This window comes from Molothrus ater, chromosome 6 (genome assembly GCF_012460135.2).
Source record: "Molothrus ater isolate BHLD 08-10-18 breed brown headed cowbird chromosome 6, BPBGC_Mater_1.1, whole genome shotgun sequence".
In the NCBI taxonomy this organism is placed as follows: domain Eukaryota; kingdom Metazoa; phylum Chordata; class Aves; order Passeriformes; family Icteridae; genus Molothrus; species Molothrus ater.
The window spans coordinates 40,898,684-40,921,062 of NC_050483.2; the positions used below are offsets into that span (position 1 = coordinate 40,898,684).

General features: G+C 52.4%; 1 protein-coding gene across 1 annotated transcript; it reads right to left on the reverse strand.

The window, feature by feature from the left end:
* Positions 1–1,101: 1,101 nt before the first annotated feature.
* On the reverse strand, positions 1,102–21,540 carry ISM2 (isthmin 2). The gene is made up of 6 exons (XM_036383160.1): positions 21,373–21,540; positions 7,305–7,565; positions 6,428–6,803; positions 5,500–5,640; positions 4,937–5,014; positions 1,102–4,478 (listed from the first exon to the last, which is right to left on the reverse strand). Exons 1-6 carry the CDS (start codon positions 21,511–21,513, stop codon positions 3,961–3,963), a joined length of 1,515 nt encoding a protein of 504 aa, XP_036239053.1. The 5' UTR covers positions 21,514–21,540; the 3' UTR covers positions 1,102–3,960.
* Positions 21,541–22,379: the final 839 nt, after the last annotated feature.

The following is a 22,379-nucleotide window of genomic DNA, read 5'->3' on the forward strand; positions in this document are numbered from 1 at the left end:
AGCAACCAGTCAGGAAGTTTTGTGCTCAAAGCAGCAGGAAAAAGTGCAGTTTAAGACTGCCACAGACTCACTGTATGATTTCAGGTGACATCTCCAGGTCCTCAGCACCTGCAGAATTAGGGCAGAATTCTCCTGCTTCCATCCTCTGGCTGTGGGATTTCTATACCCCAGAAGTTTCACAGCAGGGTCCATCATCCAACACAGCAAGGACCTTGTTGCAGAGGATAAAAGCACATTAGGCATGTTATATACATAGCAGTAACTGCTGCCTGCTCCTCCAGGGAAAAAGTGACTTTCTCTGAGCAGAGTGGAGCTCAGCCTGCTACCCCTGGCTTGGGCTCCATGCAACAATGGTTTTGATGTTGCAGAAGGCCAGCAGGAAGCCCCTAGCATCCTTCACTGAGAGGAGTCACCTGCTCCCCCAGGCAGGGGCCAGCAATGGTGCCAGGCAGCTGTGAAGCAGAGTCCCATGCTAGAGGAGCAGATTAACCCTTGACAGATGTGCAGCCAGCACAAAGCAAAAGGAGCAAGAGAGGACAGGAAACAGGTGGAAACACCAAAAGCTTGGAAGTGTTTATGATTTACACACTAAAATAACAGCAACAAAAAGTTGTATCCCTAGAAAGCTTTGCAAACCCCCCTGCTATAATTAGCTGCTGGCTCTGGAGGTGGTTTGCCAAATCAGTTTTTTAGCTGGGATGATGCTGGGGTTTTTTTCCCCCTGCTGTGGTGTGCTGGATCATCAGCCAGTACCCAGCTCTGGCCAGGCTGACCATGGAATAAAACCCAAGGTCAGGGCTAGGGCACAGGCAATGCATTTGCTTCTCAGCACTGACCCTGAGGGTCTTCTTGTAGGAGGCTCCCTTCCCTGAAAGCAGAACTTCACATATCCCATGGGCTCCAGATAGTCTTTCTTACCTGTGACTTTTGCAGCCAGACAACTTCAAATGCAAACGTAAAGGGAAGGAAGCAAAGCCACCAGGGCCCCAGCTAGGGCTGGGAACCCAAGAGAGACAGTGTTAAACATAGCATCATCCCTCTCAACCAAAACAAATAGCAACACATGTTTCAGTCACAACTGAATGACATCAGCATGACATATACATATATAAAGTGCTTTATTGCAGCATCAGATTAAAGAATTCTTCTCTGTGAAATTTTGTAGGAATAAAAGACATTTTATATATATATTATATATATAAAAACCCAATAAACTTAAGGAGTGAAAGCTTAGAGATTCATTACTTAAATAGCAGTGGGCTGAACAGAATCTTTGATGGATATAAAAATAAACGCTTGCTTAATGTCTACTTTTCTCACGGTGTTCTGCAGAGCCCCACGGTGAGTAAGGTGCTTGTATGAGGAACAACAGTGCCTGTTTCTCATGCTCCAGTTCGTGCCTGTATTGTCCAAAACACAGAGGCAGTAAAGCAGAACAGCTACTTGGCTCTCAACTAGCTTTTGTGGGGACGTCAGGGAACGGGGGAGTATCAATGCAAGAAAATTTTTTACTTGCCCTTGAACAGGAACTCCAGTTCCTACAGAAATTACAAGTTTTTTTTTCTGGGGGTTAGACTGGTTGACATAGCCAGAGTAAAGAGGAGGGTAAAAATCCTGGATAACACTCTCACTGTAAGAGCACTTCCTTAGAGAGCAGCCAGTCTAACAAACAAATTGGCTGAGCTTTTGCAAGCCTTCTTCAAGAAAGACTGTTTGTAAAAGTCCTGCTTTCATGCTTGGGTCCAATACTGAACACTAGGCATGTTCAACAGGAGGTTCTTTAAAGAAGTCTGCACTGATGGTAAATAAACTCCACTGGGAGTTTGGTGAAGTTAATGATGGTATATGGCATGCAAATGGCAATATGCTCTGCTGAATGACTGCAGCTCACAAGCTCATCCTTCCATGGCTTCAGACACTCATGGCTTCATTTGCTTCCATGTCTCTTGCTGAGGCTCCTTGGCTCCCAGAACCAAGCCACCAGATCACTGTGACCCCTCCTGACCACCTCTGTATGACCTACCTCTTTGCCAGAAACTAGTGAGTGAATGACCATCTTGGCCAGGGAACATGCAGTGATCATGGAAATGTTCCAAGGTCTCCATCCATGATTATTTGGTTCTCTTCCTTCTCACCATTTACAGAGCACTGGTCATCTCAGACTTCATGTCTGTTGGGAAATGGATGATGTCTGCCTGTATTTTGATAGAACCCATATCCAGACTCTAGGGATACAAGGGTGCAATAATAGTTGAGTAAGAATAATTCAGCGATAACTTCATTAATACTTTTGTTTTACCAGCTATGAAGTCTTAGGTATGGATGACCAAGGATGCAATATTCTATCAGTAACCAAGGCAAATGGATCAACATACACACAACAGATACAAAGACACCACCAGAAAGGCTCCCCAAAGAGCTTTCAGACCAAGAATATTCACTGAGGCTGGAGAAAGCTCCTGTAAAAAGGACAGACAGTACAGGATGGTCAACTAAGGACCTCTGCAACCAGTTTTTTCATTCAACAGTGCCCTGCAGAAGTACATGGAGTAGCTAGCAGCCTTGCATGAAACCTCTAGAGTAGAAATGACTCTATTCTTCTTTATGTGTGCTTGACTTTTATTTCCCCTGATGTATAAAATTTCTTAAATAAAAGCTATAAATTTTCTGCCAGTTCAGCAACTGAATGTCCAGGGACAAAGGTGCTCAGCCTAGTTTCTCTGCAGAAAAGCTTCCAAAATATGCTGGGAGACACTGCCATGGACCTGTGAAAAGCTGAATAAAACCCAGGCAAGAGCAGTGTCAAAAGAGTGCATCACGATCCCTGATCTGTGGACACCAGTTATTGACATTATTAGCACATGTGTCTTCCTCCTCTGGAGCCACACTTATGAGCGAGCCCGAGGGGTCCATGGCTCAGTTTGTCTGGGCTGCCTCCAGGTGGGGGACCTGAGCAGACACAGACTGGAGCAGCTGGGGACATGGGCAGACTCAGCACAGAGCAGGGCTAGCTTGGCTCAGTGCTTTTTGCTCCTCACCAGCAATGGCATGAGCAGTGGCCGAGGTGCCTCCTGCCCCTGGCAGGGCTGTGAGTGGGAAACACAGGACTTTCTTTTGGGCTGTGTCACAGGTGCTCCTGAGACCCTCTGGGGACTGCCAAGGGGCCAAAGCCTGGCAGAGGGCTAGTGCTGTGACTTGCACAGATGCTACCACCCTGTTCCTCCAAGAACCACAGCAGAGGGGCTGAAATGCACACAAGGTGGTGTCTCCATGCTGACCTCCTCTGAGGTCCACCCATGTGTAGCTTTGGCAGCCAAAACCCTGGTGCCTAGGCAATCTTGCCAAGCAAGCCCAGGCAGCCAGTGCCCCTCCAGCCCACTTCCCCAGACCCACAGACCCATAATCCTTTCCCTGTTCCTTCCCAACCATGCATGCACAAACCCAAGGATGGGGGGCCTGGCTCTGTATGCCTGGCTGGAACAGCCCTGCACTCTCTAGGAAGACCTATCCCCAGTTTCAGACGTAAAACAGGGCAGGTGTACAGACCAGAGCAGGCAGCGATGCCTGCAGCAGCTCCTCAGGTGTGGTCTGAAGCCAGCAGGAGCTGAGCCCTCTTCAGCCTGTGCTCAGCTTTCAGGCTGCATTGGAAGGTCATAGAGAACAAAAGCAGACAGGAGCAGCCCCTTGTTCCCTTTATACCTCCCAGCCTCTGCTGCTTTCCACATGCCAGGCCAGGAGCCCTGGACTGCAGGACTGCCCTGGGTGGCACGGCAGGGCTGCACCACAATAACCTCCAGCATCCTCAGAAATCGGAGGAGACTCCTCTGAGGGGATGAGACAGGCGGCGCATCCTCCCCGTTTTGCCTGGCACCACTGAGGAGCCCACGAGCAGGGCAGGGTTGGCCAGGCTGCGCAGGGACACAGCCAGTGGCAGTGGTGGCCCCTTTGAGAGCGGCTGTGCTAGTACTCCTTGGCCTCCTGCAGCTGGGACAAGTACTCCTCCTCGGCGGGGTTGTCGGCACAGCGCTGGCCATTGTTGGGGGGCCGGACGGCGTGATAGCGGCTCCAGTCCCCCTTGCAGAGGATCCAGGGCAGCATGTCCACCTTGTAGTGCAGCTCCGGAGAGAACTCGGTGCTGATGAGGTTGGGGACACCGGCGCCCTTGCCGCGGGTGATGAGGCGGGTGTGCTCGTCGTAGCAGCAGTGCTGGGCAGCCAGCGTGGTGCTGTCCAGGGAGAGCATGGAGCGCAGGCAGAACCGCGCCGTGGGCTTGTAGATGTCCAGGCGCTCCTTGGGCCCGCTGGCGTCCCGCCATCGGAAGCTCTTGCCCCGCTGCTCATCGCGCAGGTTGACGGCGCTGTAGACGGCCTCCAGCGGGTAGGAGCAGGGGCAGCTGGGCAGGTCCGTCAGCACCTTGCTCAGGTACTTGGTGAGGAAGTCGCTCTTGCAGTTCAGCCACTTCTCACAGCTGTCCACCTCTGGGGAGGGTACCAAAAGGGTGAGGGCATGCACGCTCTGCACCCCACTTTACCCGGCAGCCATTCGCCTGAAGCCATGCCAACACTGCCAGCAGAGCCTGCAACCCACAGGCAGGAGCAGCCAGGATCCTGGGACGAGCTGGAGCCAGCACCACCCCCAAGGCAGTGACAGAGGAAAGGGGTTTTGTGCTGGCAACATTCCCCTATGGGAGAGGGCACGTGGCAGGCTGGCTTTAGCCACTGAACCTCCAAGCTGTGTCATAGCAGGGCTGCAGGAGCAACTGGGTTTCCCAGCATGACCACTGAAGCCTGCACATGGCAGTGGTTTGGGTGACTTAGGTCTGGACACCAGACACAGGACCCCTTGGCTGAACCCTGAACCCTCCCCACCAGCCAGCTACAACCTTCCCAAGGTCTGTCACTGAAGCCCCCAGTGCAAAGCAGAGGCAGAGGCTGACCTGAGTTGAACAGCTCTGTGGTGTTGTCGCTTTTGAAAGGTGTCTCCTCTGTGGGGAAGACCATCTCTCCTTCTGCTCCTTGAGACAAAAACAAAACAAAACAAAGAACCTGGCTGAACACGGGAAGAAAGGTGATTTTTCTCTCTGTATGTGCACCAGACACCACTCATCTCCCAGCCCCTCTCCTGCCACTTTGGTAACATGACCCTGTGACTGGAAGGAAGGGCCAGCAGCAAGACTGGCCCAGCAGAGGCTGTTAGTTATGTAAATCCCAGTGGATAGAGCTGGCTCTCAACATGCCTCTCAGGAGAGGTTTTCAAGCTCCCAGTATGAGAGAGGTGCAAGAAGTCACACACCAAACTTAATGGCAGCCCACACAACTGCCCATGGAGCCATGAAACCCAATCATAGCTTCTCTGGGGAAACAAAGCCCCCTGGTCATTAGCCATGACCACATTAAACATAACTAATTCTTGAAGCATGAGCAATGCCCAGCCTCCAGCAGTGGGCCAGCCCACATCAAAGTCAGACAGTAGCCAAGGACTGTTCTGGCAGGGGCTCACCAGGGCAGTGTGTCAGATCACAGGTCCTCGACTCTGTCGCTGTGCAGGCATAGCCACAGGAGCGGGTCCTCTTCTGGTTGCCACTGCCACAGGTGATGCTGCAAGGGGACCATGGGCTCCACTCCTCCTCATCTTCATAATCTGTGCACAGCAGGCAAGAGGCAGAGAGTGGCAGATCTCAGCAAACCTTTAGCAGCAGGGGAGACAGCAGCCACCTGGGACCTCCCTCAGCTCTGCCTCCATCCCTGAACAGGGACAGGTGCTGCCTGGGGCACACGGAGGTGCCCAGCCAAGCAGTGCCAAGGGCCAACCCCATCCTCACTGCCAACCCCAGGCAGGCAGCCCTGAGCAAAGGCTCTCATTCTCACAGCTTTGCTCCCAGTCATACCAACACAAACAGGTATTGCTGCCCACCCCCACATGGCCTAGCACACTGGTCATGATGCTGAACACCGATATTAGCAAGGCTGACTGGTTTTGGGGTCACAGGCCAGGAAGCTGCAGGCAGGAGCTGCTGTGGTGCCCCAACCCATCTGCCCACTAGAATCTGCCATCTCTGCAGCTCCTCTCCTGGGGGGAACCCAGGTCTGTGGAAAAGGCTGCTGGCACTGATGTCACTACAGGACCTGAGTCAATGGCAGCAGCACTTGCCATTAAACATTTATACTGTATGTCTGATCTGAGCATGCCTTCGCTAGAGCCCATGCTCCAGTGTGACTACATGCAAGGACAATTCCTGCTGGGACACTGGCATGTCTGACTGCTGGCAGCCCCAGCGAGTGTGCTGGCCTTTATCCTTGGCATGCCTGCTTATTTTGTAAGTAGGAGCTGAGCACCAGTGATCCCTGGTGCAGGGCTGCAGGCCAGGCAGGACAGTGCAGACCTGCATTGCTGGTCTGCAGGGCAACTGCATGTGCCAAGAACTCACCGTAATTGTATTTTTCCTTATATATCCAGTTTTTCTGCCCCGGCCATCGCTGGTCCCAGTTACCACCTACTCCACTAAGCATGGACTCCTCCTCCTCATAATCTGTTGTGTAATCTTCCTCTTCATCATCATCCTCTTCTTCTTCTTCCCTGTCCCCTACATCCAGGTTGTCATCCTCTTCCTCCTCTTCCTCCTCCTCTTCATCTTCCTCCTCCTCCTCCCCCTCAGCAGGGTCAGTGTATTCCCAGAAGAGGGGCCAGAATAGGTCCTTGTGAGACAGCCACTCAGAGGATGTCAGAGACCAGTCATTGCTTGTCTCCTTCAACAAGTCCATCTCCATCTCAGCCTGAGGATCATCCACCACTTCAATGGTTACCTGGTGGGCAGATATGAGGCAAGGCAGTGGGCTGGGGCACAGCCCTTGACAGACCCACCAGACCACGCCCTGGCTCCCAGCCCAAGCAGCCACAGACACTCAGGGCTGCAGGACTGTATGAGGAGCACAAATGGCATCTTCTCACCCAGAGGGACTGAGCAGGGACAGAGTGGGAAGCACAGGGTGGCTGGTAGTCACCCACAGGGGCCAACGCCACCCTCAGAAATTGAGAGGTCCCCCATGTAAGGATGGTTTACTCCTGCTCTATGAAGAGGGGGTGGGAAGGCCAGGGGAAAGGCTCTGAGCAAATTCCTCAGTCGAGGAGCTTCTCCATGCCAGCTATCTGCAGCAGGTAGTCACCAAGAAAACAGATGACAGCGGCCACACAGACCCTGCTCATGAGATCTTTTCTCTTAAGGAACCAAATGAGGCTGGAGAGCACCACTTTCACCACAGCACTCACCCACATCCCCCCGTGGCCCTCCCAGACCCACTCCCCACCTGGATGTTGGGGTTCTGGGCACTCAGGTCCACGTTGGCCAGCCCTGGCAAGTTCTGCAGGTCCAGCATGAAGGGCAGGCTCTCCTCCTGGCCAGCAGCACTGGGCTGGGGCAGCACAGGGCTCCTGGCAGCCTGCTGAGCCAGCCCTCTGCGCCTGTGCCGGCGCGGGCCAGCCTGCCCGCTGCGCCGCAGCCCCCGCGCCCTGCCCGAGGGGGACAGCTCCTCGTCCCCTGCTGAGCGCGGGCTGGATGACGCTGACACCTGCACAGGGAAGAGTCACAGAGAACAGCTCTTGATGGTGCTGGTGCAGGGCAGGGAGCAAACCACCACCCAGCAAAGACAGATCTGGTCTCCTGCCCCAAACAGTTCCTCCACTCCCATCTTACTGCAGCATCAGGAGAGCAATTAATACGTTAATCAATCAAGTTGATGCCAAGTGCCCTGTGCTGTGCCAAGGCTCAGTTCTGCTGCACCTGAACCTACAGGTCTATTCAGACTGGTACTTCCCAACCTCATGACCACCCTCCCTGCACCCCTCTGCTGTCCCATTGCCCATCTTGTCTGGCTTTCCACTTCTCACTCTCCCTTTTTAGCTATTTCTCAGTCCCTGGAAATGGGTTAACAGTGAGGGTTGCTTCTGGTCACAGAGTTACCTCAGATCATGTTTAATACTTTTATACATTTATATAAAAAGTTTACGACCAGGGCTTTATGACAAAGGGGAACACCTCACCCAAATACGTTGTTCTGTGGTACTGGTATTAGGGCAGATGACTTCAAGCAGCACAGGTTTAATTGAAATTTCTGATGGTACCCAAAGGCAACCACAAAGACGGAAAGAAACTGCTGGCAGATATAACCCAGCTACCTTTAGCTCTTTGGTAAAGGGAAGATTCTCAGCCAAACAAGTCAACAAAACCCACTTGTGAGTGCTGCCAGTGGCTCTCAGTGCTGCTGCTGCCACTCCAGGGGCACATGGCTAGCCCTGCAGTCCCAGGAGGAGCAGGGCTAGCAGACAGGGAGCCCTGCCCGAGAGGCAGCACCAGCCAAGGACTGCGCTTGCCCCAGTCCCACGTTCCCCGTCCTGCACTGGCAGCACAGAGCAGCGTGACTCCAGGGGCCAGCAGGCTCCAGTGTGCCCACGAAACCCGAGATGGGAACAACTGGCAAAGCCCCCCCGAGGCACGGGCGTCCTTGGGAAGGTCTGCAGGGCCCCGCAGCTCAAGGCTGAGAGCAGAGGTGCCCGAACTTCCAGCATCTCCGTCAGTGTCTGCCTTTTCTGGCTGCCCAGCTGAAACCCCCCTTTGTTCCCAAGCTCTCACCCTTCGCACCAGCCCGGCCGAGAGCTGTGGGATTAACGAAGAGCACGGAGTGCCCCCTCCCCACAGCCGGGCGGGGGGGACGCAGAGAGGCATTTCTACCTGCAATTAGAGCCAGATGGTTTGGGGAAGGACTCCCCTCCCTTTCATCCTGATCACTGGAGCACTTCAAAGGCAGCTGGAGCCTAGCCAGACTCTCATGAGCGCACACAGCCCGTCCCCAGCCCTGTCCCTCTACATCAAAGCCCACGATCCCTCCATCCCCGGGGGAGGGAAAAGAGCAGCAGGGACGCTGCTGGTCCCTTGGCTGCTGCCCAGGGCAGGCTGAACGCAGGGAAGGGCCGGTGACAGACTCCACCAGATGGGCCCTGAGCAGAGAGGGCTGCAGAGAGGACAGAATCTGTGCTGCCCAGAGTCCTCCCTGGCCTGGAGGACTCCTGTGGCACTGCTGGTAGCAAACCTGAGCAGAAAGACCCCTCTGCACACACCTTTCCCTCCCAGCTCCCCCTCTGTCCCCATCCAAACCACAGTGGTCTGGGGAAGAATTCATGGGAATGATGCCTGGCTCTCTCTCAGCCTAGTTCCCAGTACCTTAGCCCCTTGCTAGGCCTACTGTCATGTCCCAGGAATCCTTGACAAGAAGCAAGGAGCCCAGGTGGAACAAAAACAGCAAAGGGGGCTGAGCAGACAAACATAGCCATGTCCCAGTGCTGGCTGCACAACACTGCCTGCTGTGCGGGGTTTGCTGCCAGCTGCACATGCCCAACACAACCCCTGCACAAGAGACTGGCAACAGCCAGGAAAGGCTGGCTTTCCTGCCTAATTTGCAAAGAGCTTATTGGGCTGGGTGAGGTCGTGTCACACACAGCCCAAATTTAATACACATGGAAAGTGAGGTCTCCTCTAGCAACAAGATCTGAGCTCACCCAAGGACACCAGAGCAAGCAAGCCAGGAACAGACTCAAAGTCTCCAAATTTACACTCAGTGCCTAATTCAGATTTTACGCCCAAACAAGCTCAAGAAATTCAGAGTACTGTTCCCACAGGGAAAATGTAAAACTGCTCCAGAAGAACTGGCTGCAAAAACATTGCAGGGCAAACAGAACTCCCTCAGCTCCCAGATACTCTGGAGGCATAAGAATGACAGGGGTGGCCACCCGGGATGGCCAAGAGCCTTTCAGCAATGGTCACTACAACGTACCACCCAAAACTTCCCTCCCGTTGGCATCTGCATCACTCTAAAGGCTTGCTGGGTTAAAATCTCTCCCTGCATCAGATGTCCCTCCTGTCTAAGGCTCAGTGCCCTGCCCCAGACAGTCAATCAATGGATTTAACAAGCTCTTAGAAGGCCCAGGACTCCCTCCAGGTGAGAACATCCATGGCATGAGATGTGTCTTCTCCAAGTCATCAAGGGTCCCCTGACAGCCACACGAGCACCACCTGAAGTTTGCACCCCTGCTGCATGACACCCACCCTCTCCTCTGCACTGTCCAAGGAGTAACTGGATAAAGCCACCAAGGATGGAGCTCAGCCACTGCAGTGGGCTAAGGGAAGAGAAGACTTTGCTTGTCCAGAGGGAACACTCTATTCCCTGCTCTCTGTAGAGCACAGGAGAAAGCCTGCAAACCATTGGAGAGCTCGTCATCATCAGCAGCTCCCTTCTCCTTCCACCCCCATGGAAGCAGAGTGCAGCGCTGGGGAGCCATCAGTGTCTTCCAGCTGACTTCCAACCTTCTCCTGCAACCAGCCAGCACCAAGCAAAGGAAAAAGCTGAACAAGGAATTGCCACAGCTGTTCCTGCTTACACTTGGCATATCCTACCTGGCTGGAATAAGGGCAGGAACCTGAGAGAAACTCTGGGGCAGCACTCAGGAAAGAGCATGGAATTTCCCTTTGTGAAGATCATGTTTTGACTGAAGGCTGTAAGCAGGATCATACCTGCCTACCTACCAGCCCAGGAGCCCTTCCCACATAATTCAGGCTGTCCCACATGTAGGATTGACCACTGAAACACCTTGAGGCACAAGCTTAGAAGAGAAGTTTGGAAGGGGAAATAACTCATTAGCAATTCACCCCAGTGTCATGCCTACTTTGTACATAACATGGGCAACAAGATGTGTGGAAAAGGTGTGGGAAAAGGCCATACATCATTGCTCTAGAGGCCAAAAGCTGACATTTTTCCATTTCTAGTCCATACACCTCTGTAAGAATTGCTCAAAAATCTGGAGATGATGAAGAGAACAGCCACAAAAACATTTCAAGGGATGGAAAGTCTTGTACAAGTCTTGTACAAGTCTTTTCCAGTGAAAGACTTGTACAATTCAATTTGTTTCTCATGCTGAAAAAAGAAAGCAATGACTCAGTTTGCCAGTTCTTTAAGGCAGTAATCCATCAGGCACCAGAGACTATAATCCAGAACAGAAACACATAATAGGAAGCAATGTGCCCAAGTCAAAGCCAAAAAAATTTAACTGAGGAATAAGGATCATGCTTTTAATGCCATAGGTAATTAACCACAGGAACAATTAAAAAGAAAAGTGACAATTTTTCTTGTGGAGACTGCCAAACCCACATGACTGGGCTCAACACATGAGTACTGCAACTGCACTAGGGAAGAAATTCAAGGCTCTAGTAATTTCTTCTGCTCTTAAAATTTGTGATTTTGCTAGAAATGTCCGTAAGGCTTTGAACTAAATCTGGATTAAGGAAACAAATGACCAATGTTCATGTGCTGCAGCTCTTACTATTAGAGACATGACATTTCAGTTTAAAACCTGGAAACATCATCAGACTAGTTCCTGTGCTGTACTGCACTTTGGCAACCAGGGACACCACCACCCTGCCACTTACACAAGCACAGGTACTTGTCCCTGCAGCACGTTCCTCAGCCTCCCTGCAGGAGCTGCAAGCTGCCAGAGCACCCAACAGCAGTGCTCTTTGTAACTACACAGACTGCTGAGCAGAGCTGCCCCTCATCATGGGGTTACACCAATCCAAGCACATTTGAGAGAACCCCCCTGGCAGTGAAGCACTGCTAGAGCATCAGCAGCCAGTGGAGCAAGCAAGTCACCAGCACAGGACAAGCTCAGAGGATGCAGCTTCTACCCGCACCTATCCCAAGCCAATTATCGAGCACATAAACTCATTCAACTTGAACCAAGGAAACCTGTGCCCACGGCAGCCAGATCAGAGGCAACATTGAGGCTGTGCTTTGGGCTTGTTAACACTGCAGTGAAGAAAATGACGTATTTGCTAAAGGCCGGTATCACACTGAGCTATAATTATAAGGAATGAGGGCTTTTGTTGCTTAATCATTACTGCTTGTGTTAGGTTTCCTTTGAACAGTTTTACCATGCTGTATTGAAACAAGAAACCACCAGAAGAACTATTGATCTTTTCCTGAATAGACCTTCCTTCCCTTTCCCCAAAGCTTTCCAACATTATTTTAAAATCTGTCTGTTGCAAACTTGCCCACTTATGAATTAGTCAAGTACAATTTTTTTTAACCGTAAAACTTTTCTTTTTGTATTTACCTAAATGAGCTGCAAGGATCTGGAGAAAGTATTAAAAAATTATCTTTGGACTGAAACTGGGTAGGAACAACTCCAGAGTAGGATTTTACTATAAAGCCATACTATAAAGCTATGGAAGTAGAGAAGGCTGGTTGGTTGCATTAGAAGGAAGCCCAGCATGTCTGGGGTTAGCTCTGGGGCTGAAGTTTGCAGAAAGGCCCACGACAGTTTTTGCTGGTGGGATGGGGAGAAAGGGAGGTTTTTCTAATGCTAACAGGTAACACTGCTGTCTCTTTAAAATAAAGTAAGGTTGAACAGCAGGGTGATCACCAGGAACAAATGCAGTGTGCCATGATGCCTCCCTCCCATAGAACCTGCTTCTCCTCTATGAGGCACTGCCCAAATAAAGGGCTTTTTTAGCCCAGCCAGCAGAAACCCCCATGGCCTCCTGAGGGCTGTAGTTTGATCCTCCTGGCTCATAAGCCATCTACCAGCACATAACCTGTCTACTGGCAGGCTTTCAGCCAGATGGAAAATCCATGGGACGCACATTAGGCAAGTGACCTCTGCCATCCATCAGCTCATCACCCACTTAAGGGATTTCCCAGAGCCCTGTCAGAGCACAGCATCTTCTAGAGGTGACAAGAGCTGGGTGGGTACCTACCAGATAACAGGGAAGGCAAACAGGCCGCTCAGCTCCTGCTACTGTCTGTAAGACCTTCTGAGCCACAGTCCCAGCCATCAGATCCAACACGTTTAGACTTACAGGCAGGGGGCTTAGCAGGAGCTGTCACTCAGGATTTTGACATGTGAGCTCTGGAAGATCTGCCAGAGGTAATTTAAAGAAGTTAAGATCTCCAATTGCCTCCCTCTTCTTGTGCTCTGGGTTACACTCCTGCCCACAAAGGGGCTGTGGCACAGGTGGAGAGTAGAACTGAGACTTCCCAAACACTGTACTATATCCCCTCCACCTCAGGATCAGCTTACATGGGTGTTGGGAGGGGTGTTATTGGTGTTTGGTTTTGTTGGTTTGTTCTTTTCTTTTAATAAAGACTCCCTTTAGGTTTTAGGAGAGTTCTACAAGGCTCAAGAACAGACAAGGCACTTGATTATCATGCTTACGTGGGCAGATCCTGTTTATGACAGACCAGCAGGAGCCAGCAGCAAACTGTGGGCTGCACAGATAATTATTATGCCCTCATGATTATAATTTTCATTCAGTTATCAAAATACTTCAGATCATATGGTATCACTTTCTTTTCTAACTAGCTTCATTCCAACTGTCTTGGGTAGGGAGCTGCAGGAGGCAGCATCAAAGGCTTCCTCATGTTTCACATTTATTTTCATGTCTCACAGTTGCAACAACTGTAATCTCAGAACTCTTTCCAAGGTCGGTGACTCAGTTGCCCCTGAGGCACAGCCAGCCCTGGAGCAGAAGACACCACAGCACAGCACGGAGAAGCAGCAGCACGCAGCACCATGAGGAGCAAGGACACAGCATAGCTGACTTTGTGCAAGACCAAAAATGAGGAGGTCGTCCAGGCTACTGAGAATGCTCCTCACCATGGATCCCACTGGCACAGCCCAGCCCCTCTCACCAGTCGGCTCTCCTGTGGGTGTGCTCATGAGTAACCTGCCCAGGGAGTCCTCGCTCCCCTGTCACCTGTGACACAAGGAGGAAAAGCAGCAGCCTCGTGGCCTTTCGCCTCACCATGCCAAGCTGCTGACCTCCTCACGCAGATCATGGTAGTTTCACCGGCAGATGTTTCTCTACCATAAACATCTTCTCCTGTTCAACACTGAGAAAAATTTCTTTGTCTGCAAGGCTCCCATCTTGCAGACAAAGAAATGACACACTCCTCGGGTGGCCTGTGGCCAGGCCAGGTATACAAGGGGGTCTGCCATGCTGTACTCAGAGAAGCTCTCAAGAAGGTTCACCACAGCTCAGCTCCTTCTCCCCTCCTGCCCCCAAGGGGAACTGGTCTCCTTTCTACACAGATGAACCAACCACACAGGCCTTGGAGTGGAGGAGCTGGAGCATATCCTTGGCAGTGCTGATACATCCCAGCACAGCAGATGGGGCTGTCCTCGCACCAGAGACCCTGCCCAAGCACACAGGTCCCAGGGGACAATTCTTGATGGGTGGTGCCTGCTGCAAGGACACAGCTGGTGGCAGGGCACCCACTACCTGAAGATCCTGAGACTTTGGCTCAGTCATGGGTACAGGAGCAAGGCCTCCACAGAGATTGCATGGAGAGGTCCCCAGAGAGATGAACAGACACATCCACATCCTCTGGTGCTCTCTGGCAAATGCTCCTGCTAGGGCACGTGGTTTCTGCTAAGATAGTTCAGCAGTAATACACATAAGCTCCCAGTGCATCAGAGGGAGTCTAGAACAAGCTGCTAACTTGTTCCAGCTCTAAACCCCATGTACTTCAGTAACCATTAACTTGTTCCAGCTAAAGATCTGCATTTGCTAGTCTGCACACCATAACTCTCCCATTGCTCCAGCTGCTGCTTCCTTGCCTGTCACAGCCCAGGCAGAACTGCAAAAGGAAGAAAACCCCAAATAGTGCAAAGCAGGTGGAGAAACTGACAGGACCCGATCAACACCAGCCTCCCCCTGCCGGCTAGAAGAGGTGGGGAGGGAATCACAGGCAGGAGGGAGTGCAGGGGACCCCTGCTCCCCTTGTCCCACAAAGGGTGCACAGACTGCCCCCTCCATGCAAGCAGTGGGGCAAGGAATGCAGCCAACCAAACAAATGCAAATCCACCTGGGATCCCTTCAACAGCAGACAAAATGGGCACCTGGGCTCACAAAATGAGCCAGACTTGGAGTATCAGTATGCCCTGCACAGGAAGGGATCCAGGCAGGGATGCTGCATCTCGTCCGCCTGAAGGGGCAAAGCTGGGATGACTCCAAGCCAGCAGTCCCTGCCCCAGGTGCTTGGCTGCAGCTCCCCAGCCTGGGGTCAAGCTCAACTCCCCTCCCAGGCAGCTTTGATTTTAAGGAGCCAGCAGCCTTAGCATGTAATAAAACCACATTGTCTGCAAGGGGAAGGTGTTGGGAACTGCATATGAAGATATCTGTACAACATCTTGTTTCAATGGAGGTGCTCATGGTATGGCACAGTGCAGCTGGAATTCCCTGTGATTTTGGCTGCTGTGGGAATGGCTGCAGGTGAAGGGGAGGGCAGGGAGGATAGCAGGAGGAAGTGCCAAAGTGTTAAGGAAGAGATGACATCCCAGGGGAGGCAAAGAGAGGTTGATTTTCCACATGGGGCACTCCCACAGCACCTCCAGGCCACCCAGCAAACACTGCCTCCTCAGCCAGCAGCACCTGGGGCTCAGGGGCTGGGAAAGAGCCGGGGCTGCCTTGCTCACCCTAGGCCAGAGCTGCAAGCTGGGGTGGAAGGGGCTCACCTGAAGGCCATGCCATGTGCCAGCCTCCTCTCTTGGTTTGGGACATGTTCCCACACATGCCTTGCAGCCCGAGTCCTGAGTGCTAGATAAGAGCCTGAAAGACCAGGCCAAGCACCAGCTCCTAATCCAAGACGAACCCATGCATCACCACCTCTTCCCTGCATCAGGGATGCTTCCTGGCCATCTGCAGCCAGGTCTCTCCCCTGTGCCTGTCTTGTGGTGCCAGGGGAGAGCAGAAGGCAGCAATTGACTGCATTTTGTTCCTTTGAAGTTCTATCTTTGCCCTAGAGACTAAACCAACCTGAACCCCAAGAGGCATTGGTGCCCTTCGTGCCAAGGCCCACCTAGGACTCAGAGCCAGGCAGGTCACCATAGTTTTGGTGTCTTCATCTCATAAGTCCTGAGATGAAAGTACATCTCAAAGAACTTCTCAGAAAAGCCCCCAGAGTCCCTACACTGAAGGAACATGGAGACACTGAATTGCTTGGAAGCAACACCATGCAGCCACATAAAAGCATCAGGCTGCCCAATGAAGGTTCCTTGAAAAAACATTCTACCAAAACAAACAAACAAACAAAAAATAGTCCTTACACTGCATTTTTGCAAGCTTCTGTCTGAAACAAATCCGATCTAACACTGAAATATGCTGCAATCTCTTCCTTGCTCCAGTATACTCTACAAAACCTGAGCCTCTGGCTGATAAATTTGCTTTGAAGGAGCTGGACAGCACAGGTACACCTTGGTGGCCTGTCTGCAGCTCAGACTGTCCTCAGGCTCCCCTAAGGGAACTATCAGGCTCCCTGTTTTGAGGATTATTCTGAGAGGAAGAGTACTTACTGCTAATGTGGACCAGTTTTCACTCCCTACCCCTGAAACACTGACAAGAGCAAAGCAGGAATTACTCTCTAGCACGCTCCCTCTATCACCCCACCGGGAGGATCATGGCTGGAGGCAGGATGAGTTCCCCAGTTTGACTGTCTTTGAGGAAAGGGTCTGCACGAGTTGGACAATTTTGGGAACCCAGAGGGAGTGTAGGGCAATACCCTGTGGGGCGATTTGTGGCTAATCTCTTCCCCTTATATGTGCCTTTTACAGGAACCCCTTTGATTGGAACAATGGGAACGCAGCAGACCTATTTGTGCAGTAAAAATGGAAGAAGCCCCCTTGTTGGGCAGCTTCCCTACACCCGGCTCTCCTTTGTTTCTGCTGCTGTCTCAGCCCCAGGGCGGGAGGGTTTTCAACTGTGTTGACTAAGATAATTTGGCACTTCTCAAAAGGAAATTTGCTACAAAGGGCGAAGTACCTCCCCGCGCACAAAGAGCCCCTTTCAGAGCGGAAGGATGCTTCAGTGAACGTTTTGTACCCACAAATCCGACCTCCGCCAAGGACAAAGCCAGGGACAAGAACGCTTAATTGCTGAAGAAATGAAAAGGTAAAAAGCACATCCTCAGGCAAAATGACTCTGCTACTGACACAGCCCGCAGTGGCGGCGGGGATCTGGCTGTGCAGGCAGCCAGCACCGAGGCAGCTGCTCGCTCCCGAGCAGCCCGGCAGGAGCTCCCCGCAGGGCACACACGGGGGACACAGGCTGGAGATCCACAGCAGGCGAGACGGCTCCGGGGACACCGAGATGCTCCTCTTGGCCAGAGCCCCGGAGGAGTCAGGACGGAGCAAGAGCTGGGCGGGAGGCATGGGGCAGCCCCCGCAGACCTCTGTGCCTGTGCAGCCCATCACCCCCGTGCTCTCCCCAAACCAATGTGTCTAGGCTACATTAGGGCTCCCGAATGACAGGGCTACCCCGACTTACAGCCTCCTGACAAACTCCACTCAAGCCCAGCTGAGATTCTTTAACACTTTTTTAATCTAGGACAGCCACACCACATCACCTTGGAGCTCCTTCACCTTCTGTCTGCTGGTATCTCAGGCCAGGCATCACATCACTGCTATACAATTAATTCTTAAATGATTTTTAATCAGGTGTAGACCTTTAGTTTTACAAGTAGCTTCCTACTGCTTTTGTCACTGCCTGGTTTAACCAGTAAATAATGTGTAGTGTTGTTACTTGTTTCCTTATTTCTCAGGGGCCAGGAGCCAGTCATATCAGGTGCTGCACAAACCCACAGATTTGCAGCCAACTCAGCCTTTATGCTACGCTTGATATTTCTTTTGTTGCCTTCCTTTATCTCTTATCGCAGATGCCAGATTTGCTTTGCTTACAGTCTCAGACCAGGGGAAATCCAATAGCAAGTTCCAGCCTGGATCTGCCCCCTATCCCAGCCCTGCAGTAACATTTGGAGAGTTTGCTGACATTGCTCTTGGGCTGCTCTCTCAAGAGTGGCTCCCTCCTGCAAAAGAGCACTCACCAAGCCCACCAGAGCTGGACTGGGTGGCCTGGACCCTCCATAAAACACTGCTAGCTTGCTCACCCCATCAGCGCTGAGATGCTCCAACACACCATTCCTGCAAGCACGGTTATTCCAGTGCACAACTACTGAAACTCTTGTGCCAGTTCACACAGATTTAATCACTCTGAACATTTACATTTGTAGCATGACAGTACTGTGGCTGTTTTCTGTTTACCAGAAGAGCACTGTAACTGATTTGTATCAGCTGGAAAGAATCCAAACATCTATTAACAATGTTCAGGGCCAATATTTTGAAATCCAGTCAGTTTATCAAAACATATTTTTCATTTATAGCTCTTGACTTCATAAATAAATGAACCATTAAGTGATGTGATGAGCAGCACCTTGTCTCCACAAGGGACACAACCTTTTTCAAATATTGTTACCCAAATCTGAATAGCCACTTAACTCAGTGCTCCATCCTGCCACATTTCTGCTCACATCAAAGTATGACACATCCAACCTGCAAAAGTGCTTCTTATACCCTGCTGTATACTTGTCTGCTGTTTCTGAACCCGCCTGCCTTCCCAGGCATCACCAACAAACCTCCAGAGGAGCAGGTACCTTCTCTTGTTAGAGTCAAGTCACAGTTTGGAAAGAAAACTGCCTTTCAATTTTTCCATCCTGACTTTTCAACTTCTAGTCAAATAGGCTGAAGAAAGACCAAAATATTCTCACTACATCTGTTGTTTATGCTGAGCACAGTATAATTTGGGCAAAACTTTGCTGGCCTGTGTCATTGCTAAGACAGTGTAAATACAAGTACTTGCTCCTTTGGTAATGGCTGAAAATACTGGATCCTGACTGAGGTACAGGACTTCAGACATACTCATAAGGCTAAGGCCCAAAAATAAAGCATGTGTTCCCTACATCCTTCCTACAATAATAAGAACACTTTCTATCTCAAAAAAATTACTGAAAAACTTATTTGTTTGATTTTTCTAACCTGTTTTAGTATAGAAGTGCAGCTCTAAGGCTCAGCGCAGATTACAAAAAAACCCATTCAGGTTCTAAACCTAAGGAAATATGTTATTTGATTTAAACAAAGCCATTAAATTTTAAAAAGTCTAAGTTATGTAATTGCTTAATGGTTTTGATTGTCTATCTGCTCTGCCCTGTCATTTCTATTTTTCTTCTCACAGCCCCCTTCATTCTACCCACATCTGTAGGGCATTACCCATAGTGTAACCAATACTCCAGCTGTGGCTGCCCTGCTGCCATAGAGACAGGACGGATCAGTGCTGCAACAGGAACCATCTGTATGTATGACCCAAAATCACTCTGGATTTTTTTTAACCACCATGCTGCTGTGCTTGTGCTCTCTGCTTTAGTTCAAACAGCTGGGCATGACTACTCTCAATTGTCTCCTGCATGCACCAGAAACAGAAGATTTCATCCCAAAACGCAGCCAGCAGACACATGCCAATACCTACTGCTTCCTCCCTGCCATGGGAACTGTGCCCCTAGTACTCTGAGGGATGCAGGGTGCACAACAGACTGCCAGAGGAATCCATTCTTCAGCTTCCTCCTTGCTGCTAACCTCCACCCTCAAACCCTTGCCTGTACCCTTCTCGCATGTTTGTCTTTCTGCAAGAAGCAAAGGTCCCGGGGACAGAGGCGGCGCTGTGTAAGTGCCGTGTGTGATCCTTGGCTGGCCGCACAACGCTCCCCATTCACAGCCATTCACAAACCGCGGCTCACAGCAGCTCACACGCTCTCCCATGGATTTCAGATGTCAGATAAAAAGGAGCCTGAGACTTCACTGCAGGGTCCCGTGGTGAGGGCATGCACAACTTCCTAACAGACAGCTTCTCCCTATCCTTGGTCCCTGCCACAGGGCTGCAATACCTTCCTGGATTTCAAGGGTAAATCTCTACTCCTTCTGCAACTGGAGTCTGAGGTCACTCTGCCTGACATTTGTCTGGCAATTGAACCAGCATGTACATCTATAGTTGAAGTTTCGGTAGCAAAGTACAGCACCAACATGATATTACCAGCAGTACAGCACATCATCCCCAGCAGTTCTCTTTGCATCTGCTCAGTCCACACTCCACTCAAAACCATCACCAGGCTTGACTAGTGGTACTTGGCTGGATGCAGCCTGTGCCCTCTCTTGCCCCTTAGCCAAGCATTCATGTGGCAGATTCCCTCCTCACACTTGTGCCCTGGACTTCCTGCTGGAATGGAGTTTAGTGCATCCAACTGGAGCTGCCAGCATGACTCCTCCACAGAACAGACCCCGTTTTGGCATTAATCTGCAATACGGTGTATTCCCATCACTTTGCACCTCCTCTCCCAGTCTGACTGACACTGGAGATCAAATCTGCTGCTTTCTGTACTGCTGCGTATCGCCAGCGAGGACTGAGCTGCTCGAACTGTCCGGCTCAAAATCCTCCTATCATCACTTTTCTCAATCATTCATTTCACCTACTTTTAGCAGCAGTATTCTTTCAAAGAGTACTTTTTGAACACAGCTCTACTCCTGAATGACTTTTCCTCCAGAGAACAATTTCAAGATGAAAAACAACTTCTTTTAACCACCCAATAGTCTTCCTTACTTCCATCTCTCCCGATGGTTTCTTTTCCATTCCGTTCCTGTCATCCCCATCAGGCCCCACCAGCTGGTTCCCAGTCTGACCAGTCCCTCATCCCCTGCCACGATCCGCTCTCGGCACTGAGCGCGGGCCAGGATCCGGCGCTCAGAGAGCGAGAGGCGCAGCCCCGGGACATCCCCTCCTCCCGGCCCAGGGGTTCCCAAGGACGCCTGTCCCGGGGGACACTGCCAGGGCCAGGGTGCCGGGACGAGAAGGGAGCATGGCCGCTCCGGAACCTGCCCCAGGAGCAGGTTTCGGAGGGGAAGGGAGGGGAGATGGTGGCTGAAATCTGTCGTGTTTCTGGTAGAAGAGATATGGCATTCCTGGCAGGGCACCAGCTGCTAATTTGACTGCAGCCGGACCCCTCTCCCCCACCTGGGATGTTTGCCACCGGAGGCAACGAATCTTCCCGGGCACTGTGTCACGGCACTCGGCCCCGAATTCAGGAAGCCTAAAGCATCCCCTTTCCTTCAGCCTCTGTGCAGAGCAAAGACCTGAGGCTTCCCGAGAATCCTGCAGGCCAGGAATGGGCTCTGTCCCTCAGCGAGTGAGGAAACAGCCATCGATAAGGGGGATGGGGGGCCCTGCTTCTCCCCGCTGCTGCTTCTCTGCCCGGAGCTCTGGGCGGCCGAGCCGCGGGACACGTGTTGGATGCTGCTCCCGTCCGAGATGCACAACTGCCTCCGAGGGAGGGAGCCCCAGGTGCCCGGCTGGCCCCCTCAGCTTTCCCGGGCACGGGAAGGGGTGCAGAGGCTGAGGAAGAGTTCGCCCCAGCACTCTCCCACCTCTCCGTATTTCCCCAAAGATCGCCCTACCTCCGCTAGCTTGGAGCTCCTCTCCTTCGGGGTATTGCTGCGCGGTTTCCCCCTCACGGGTAGCCCTCTCACCGCAGCCAGGAAAGTTGTCAGGAAGACGAATCCGAGGATGAGCACGACTTTCCCTCTAATCAGAGGCATCTCTCCCTTCCTCTCTCCCCACCTCGCACGTCCAGGGCAGGCGGTCCGGCAGCACGCCCGCCCTTAATGCTCCAAATCCTGTCCTCCGAGAGGAGCAGTAAAAACGTAAAAAAAATATGTATTTTATATATATAAGCCAGCGGAGCCGGGAAATGCAGTGTTCCCCGGGCAGGGGCCGGGGAAGGGTCCGCCGGCCCGGGCCACTCCGCTCCCTCTGATCGCTCTTGCAGTTTGCCGAGCACCTTCCTCTGTCGCGGCTCCCCCGGGTCGCCTGCCGGTACTGATGCTGAAGGGTAACTCTGAAAAGCTTCACAAATGTGTGCCGGGAGGGAGGGAGGGAGGGAGAGAGCTTCGGCTCCCCACCCCACTTCCTAATCCTTTCGGCAATCCGATTTCTTTTCCTCCTCTTCTCCTCCCCTCTCCGAGTCACTCCCCGGTGCTGCCGCCGCTCTGCAGGCAGCGCCGGGCACCGGCGGGCGGACGGGAGGCCGCTCGGCGGGGAGAGGCTCCCGCTCGCATGAAGCGCGGTCCAGCCCCTCACGGGCGCCCGCCGCGGCTGCCTGCCCCGGGCACGGCCCCGCCGCGCCCCTGCCCCGCTCGGAGGCTGCCGGCACTGCCAGACCTCCCCCCTCTCCCTCCGGGCGCTGCCCCCTCCGGGGCGCCACCGCCCGCTCCGCTCCTCCCCTCCCGGCAGCTGCATGGCCGGGGCCCGTGGCCGCCGCCCTTCGCCCGGCGGTGCCCTCGGCGCGCTGCCCCCGCGGCGGGCCCGGCCCGGCCCGGGGCTCTTTGTTCCGCGCCTCGGCGGCGCCGGCCTCGCACGAGCCCCGCGGCACCGGGCGCTTCCCGCCGGGGCAGCCCCGCCGTCG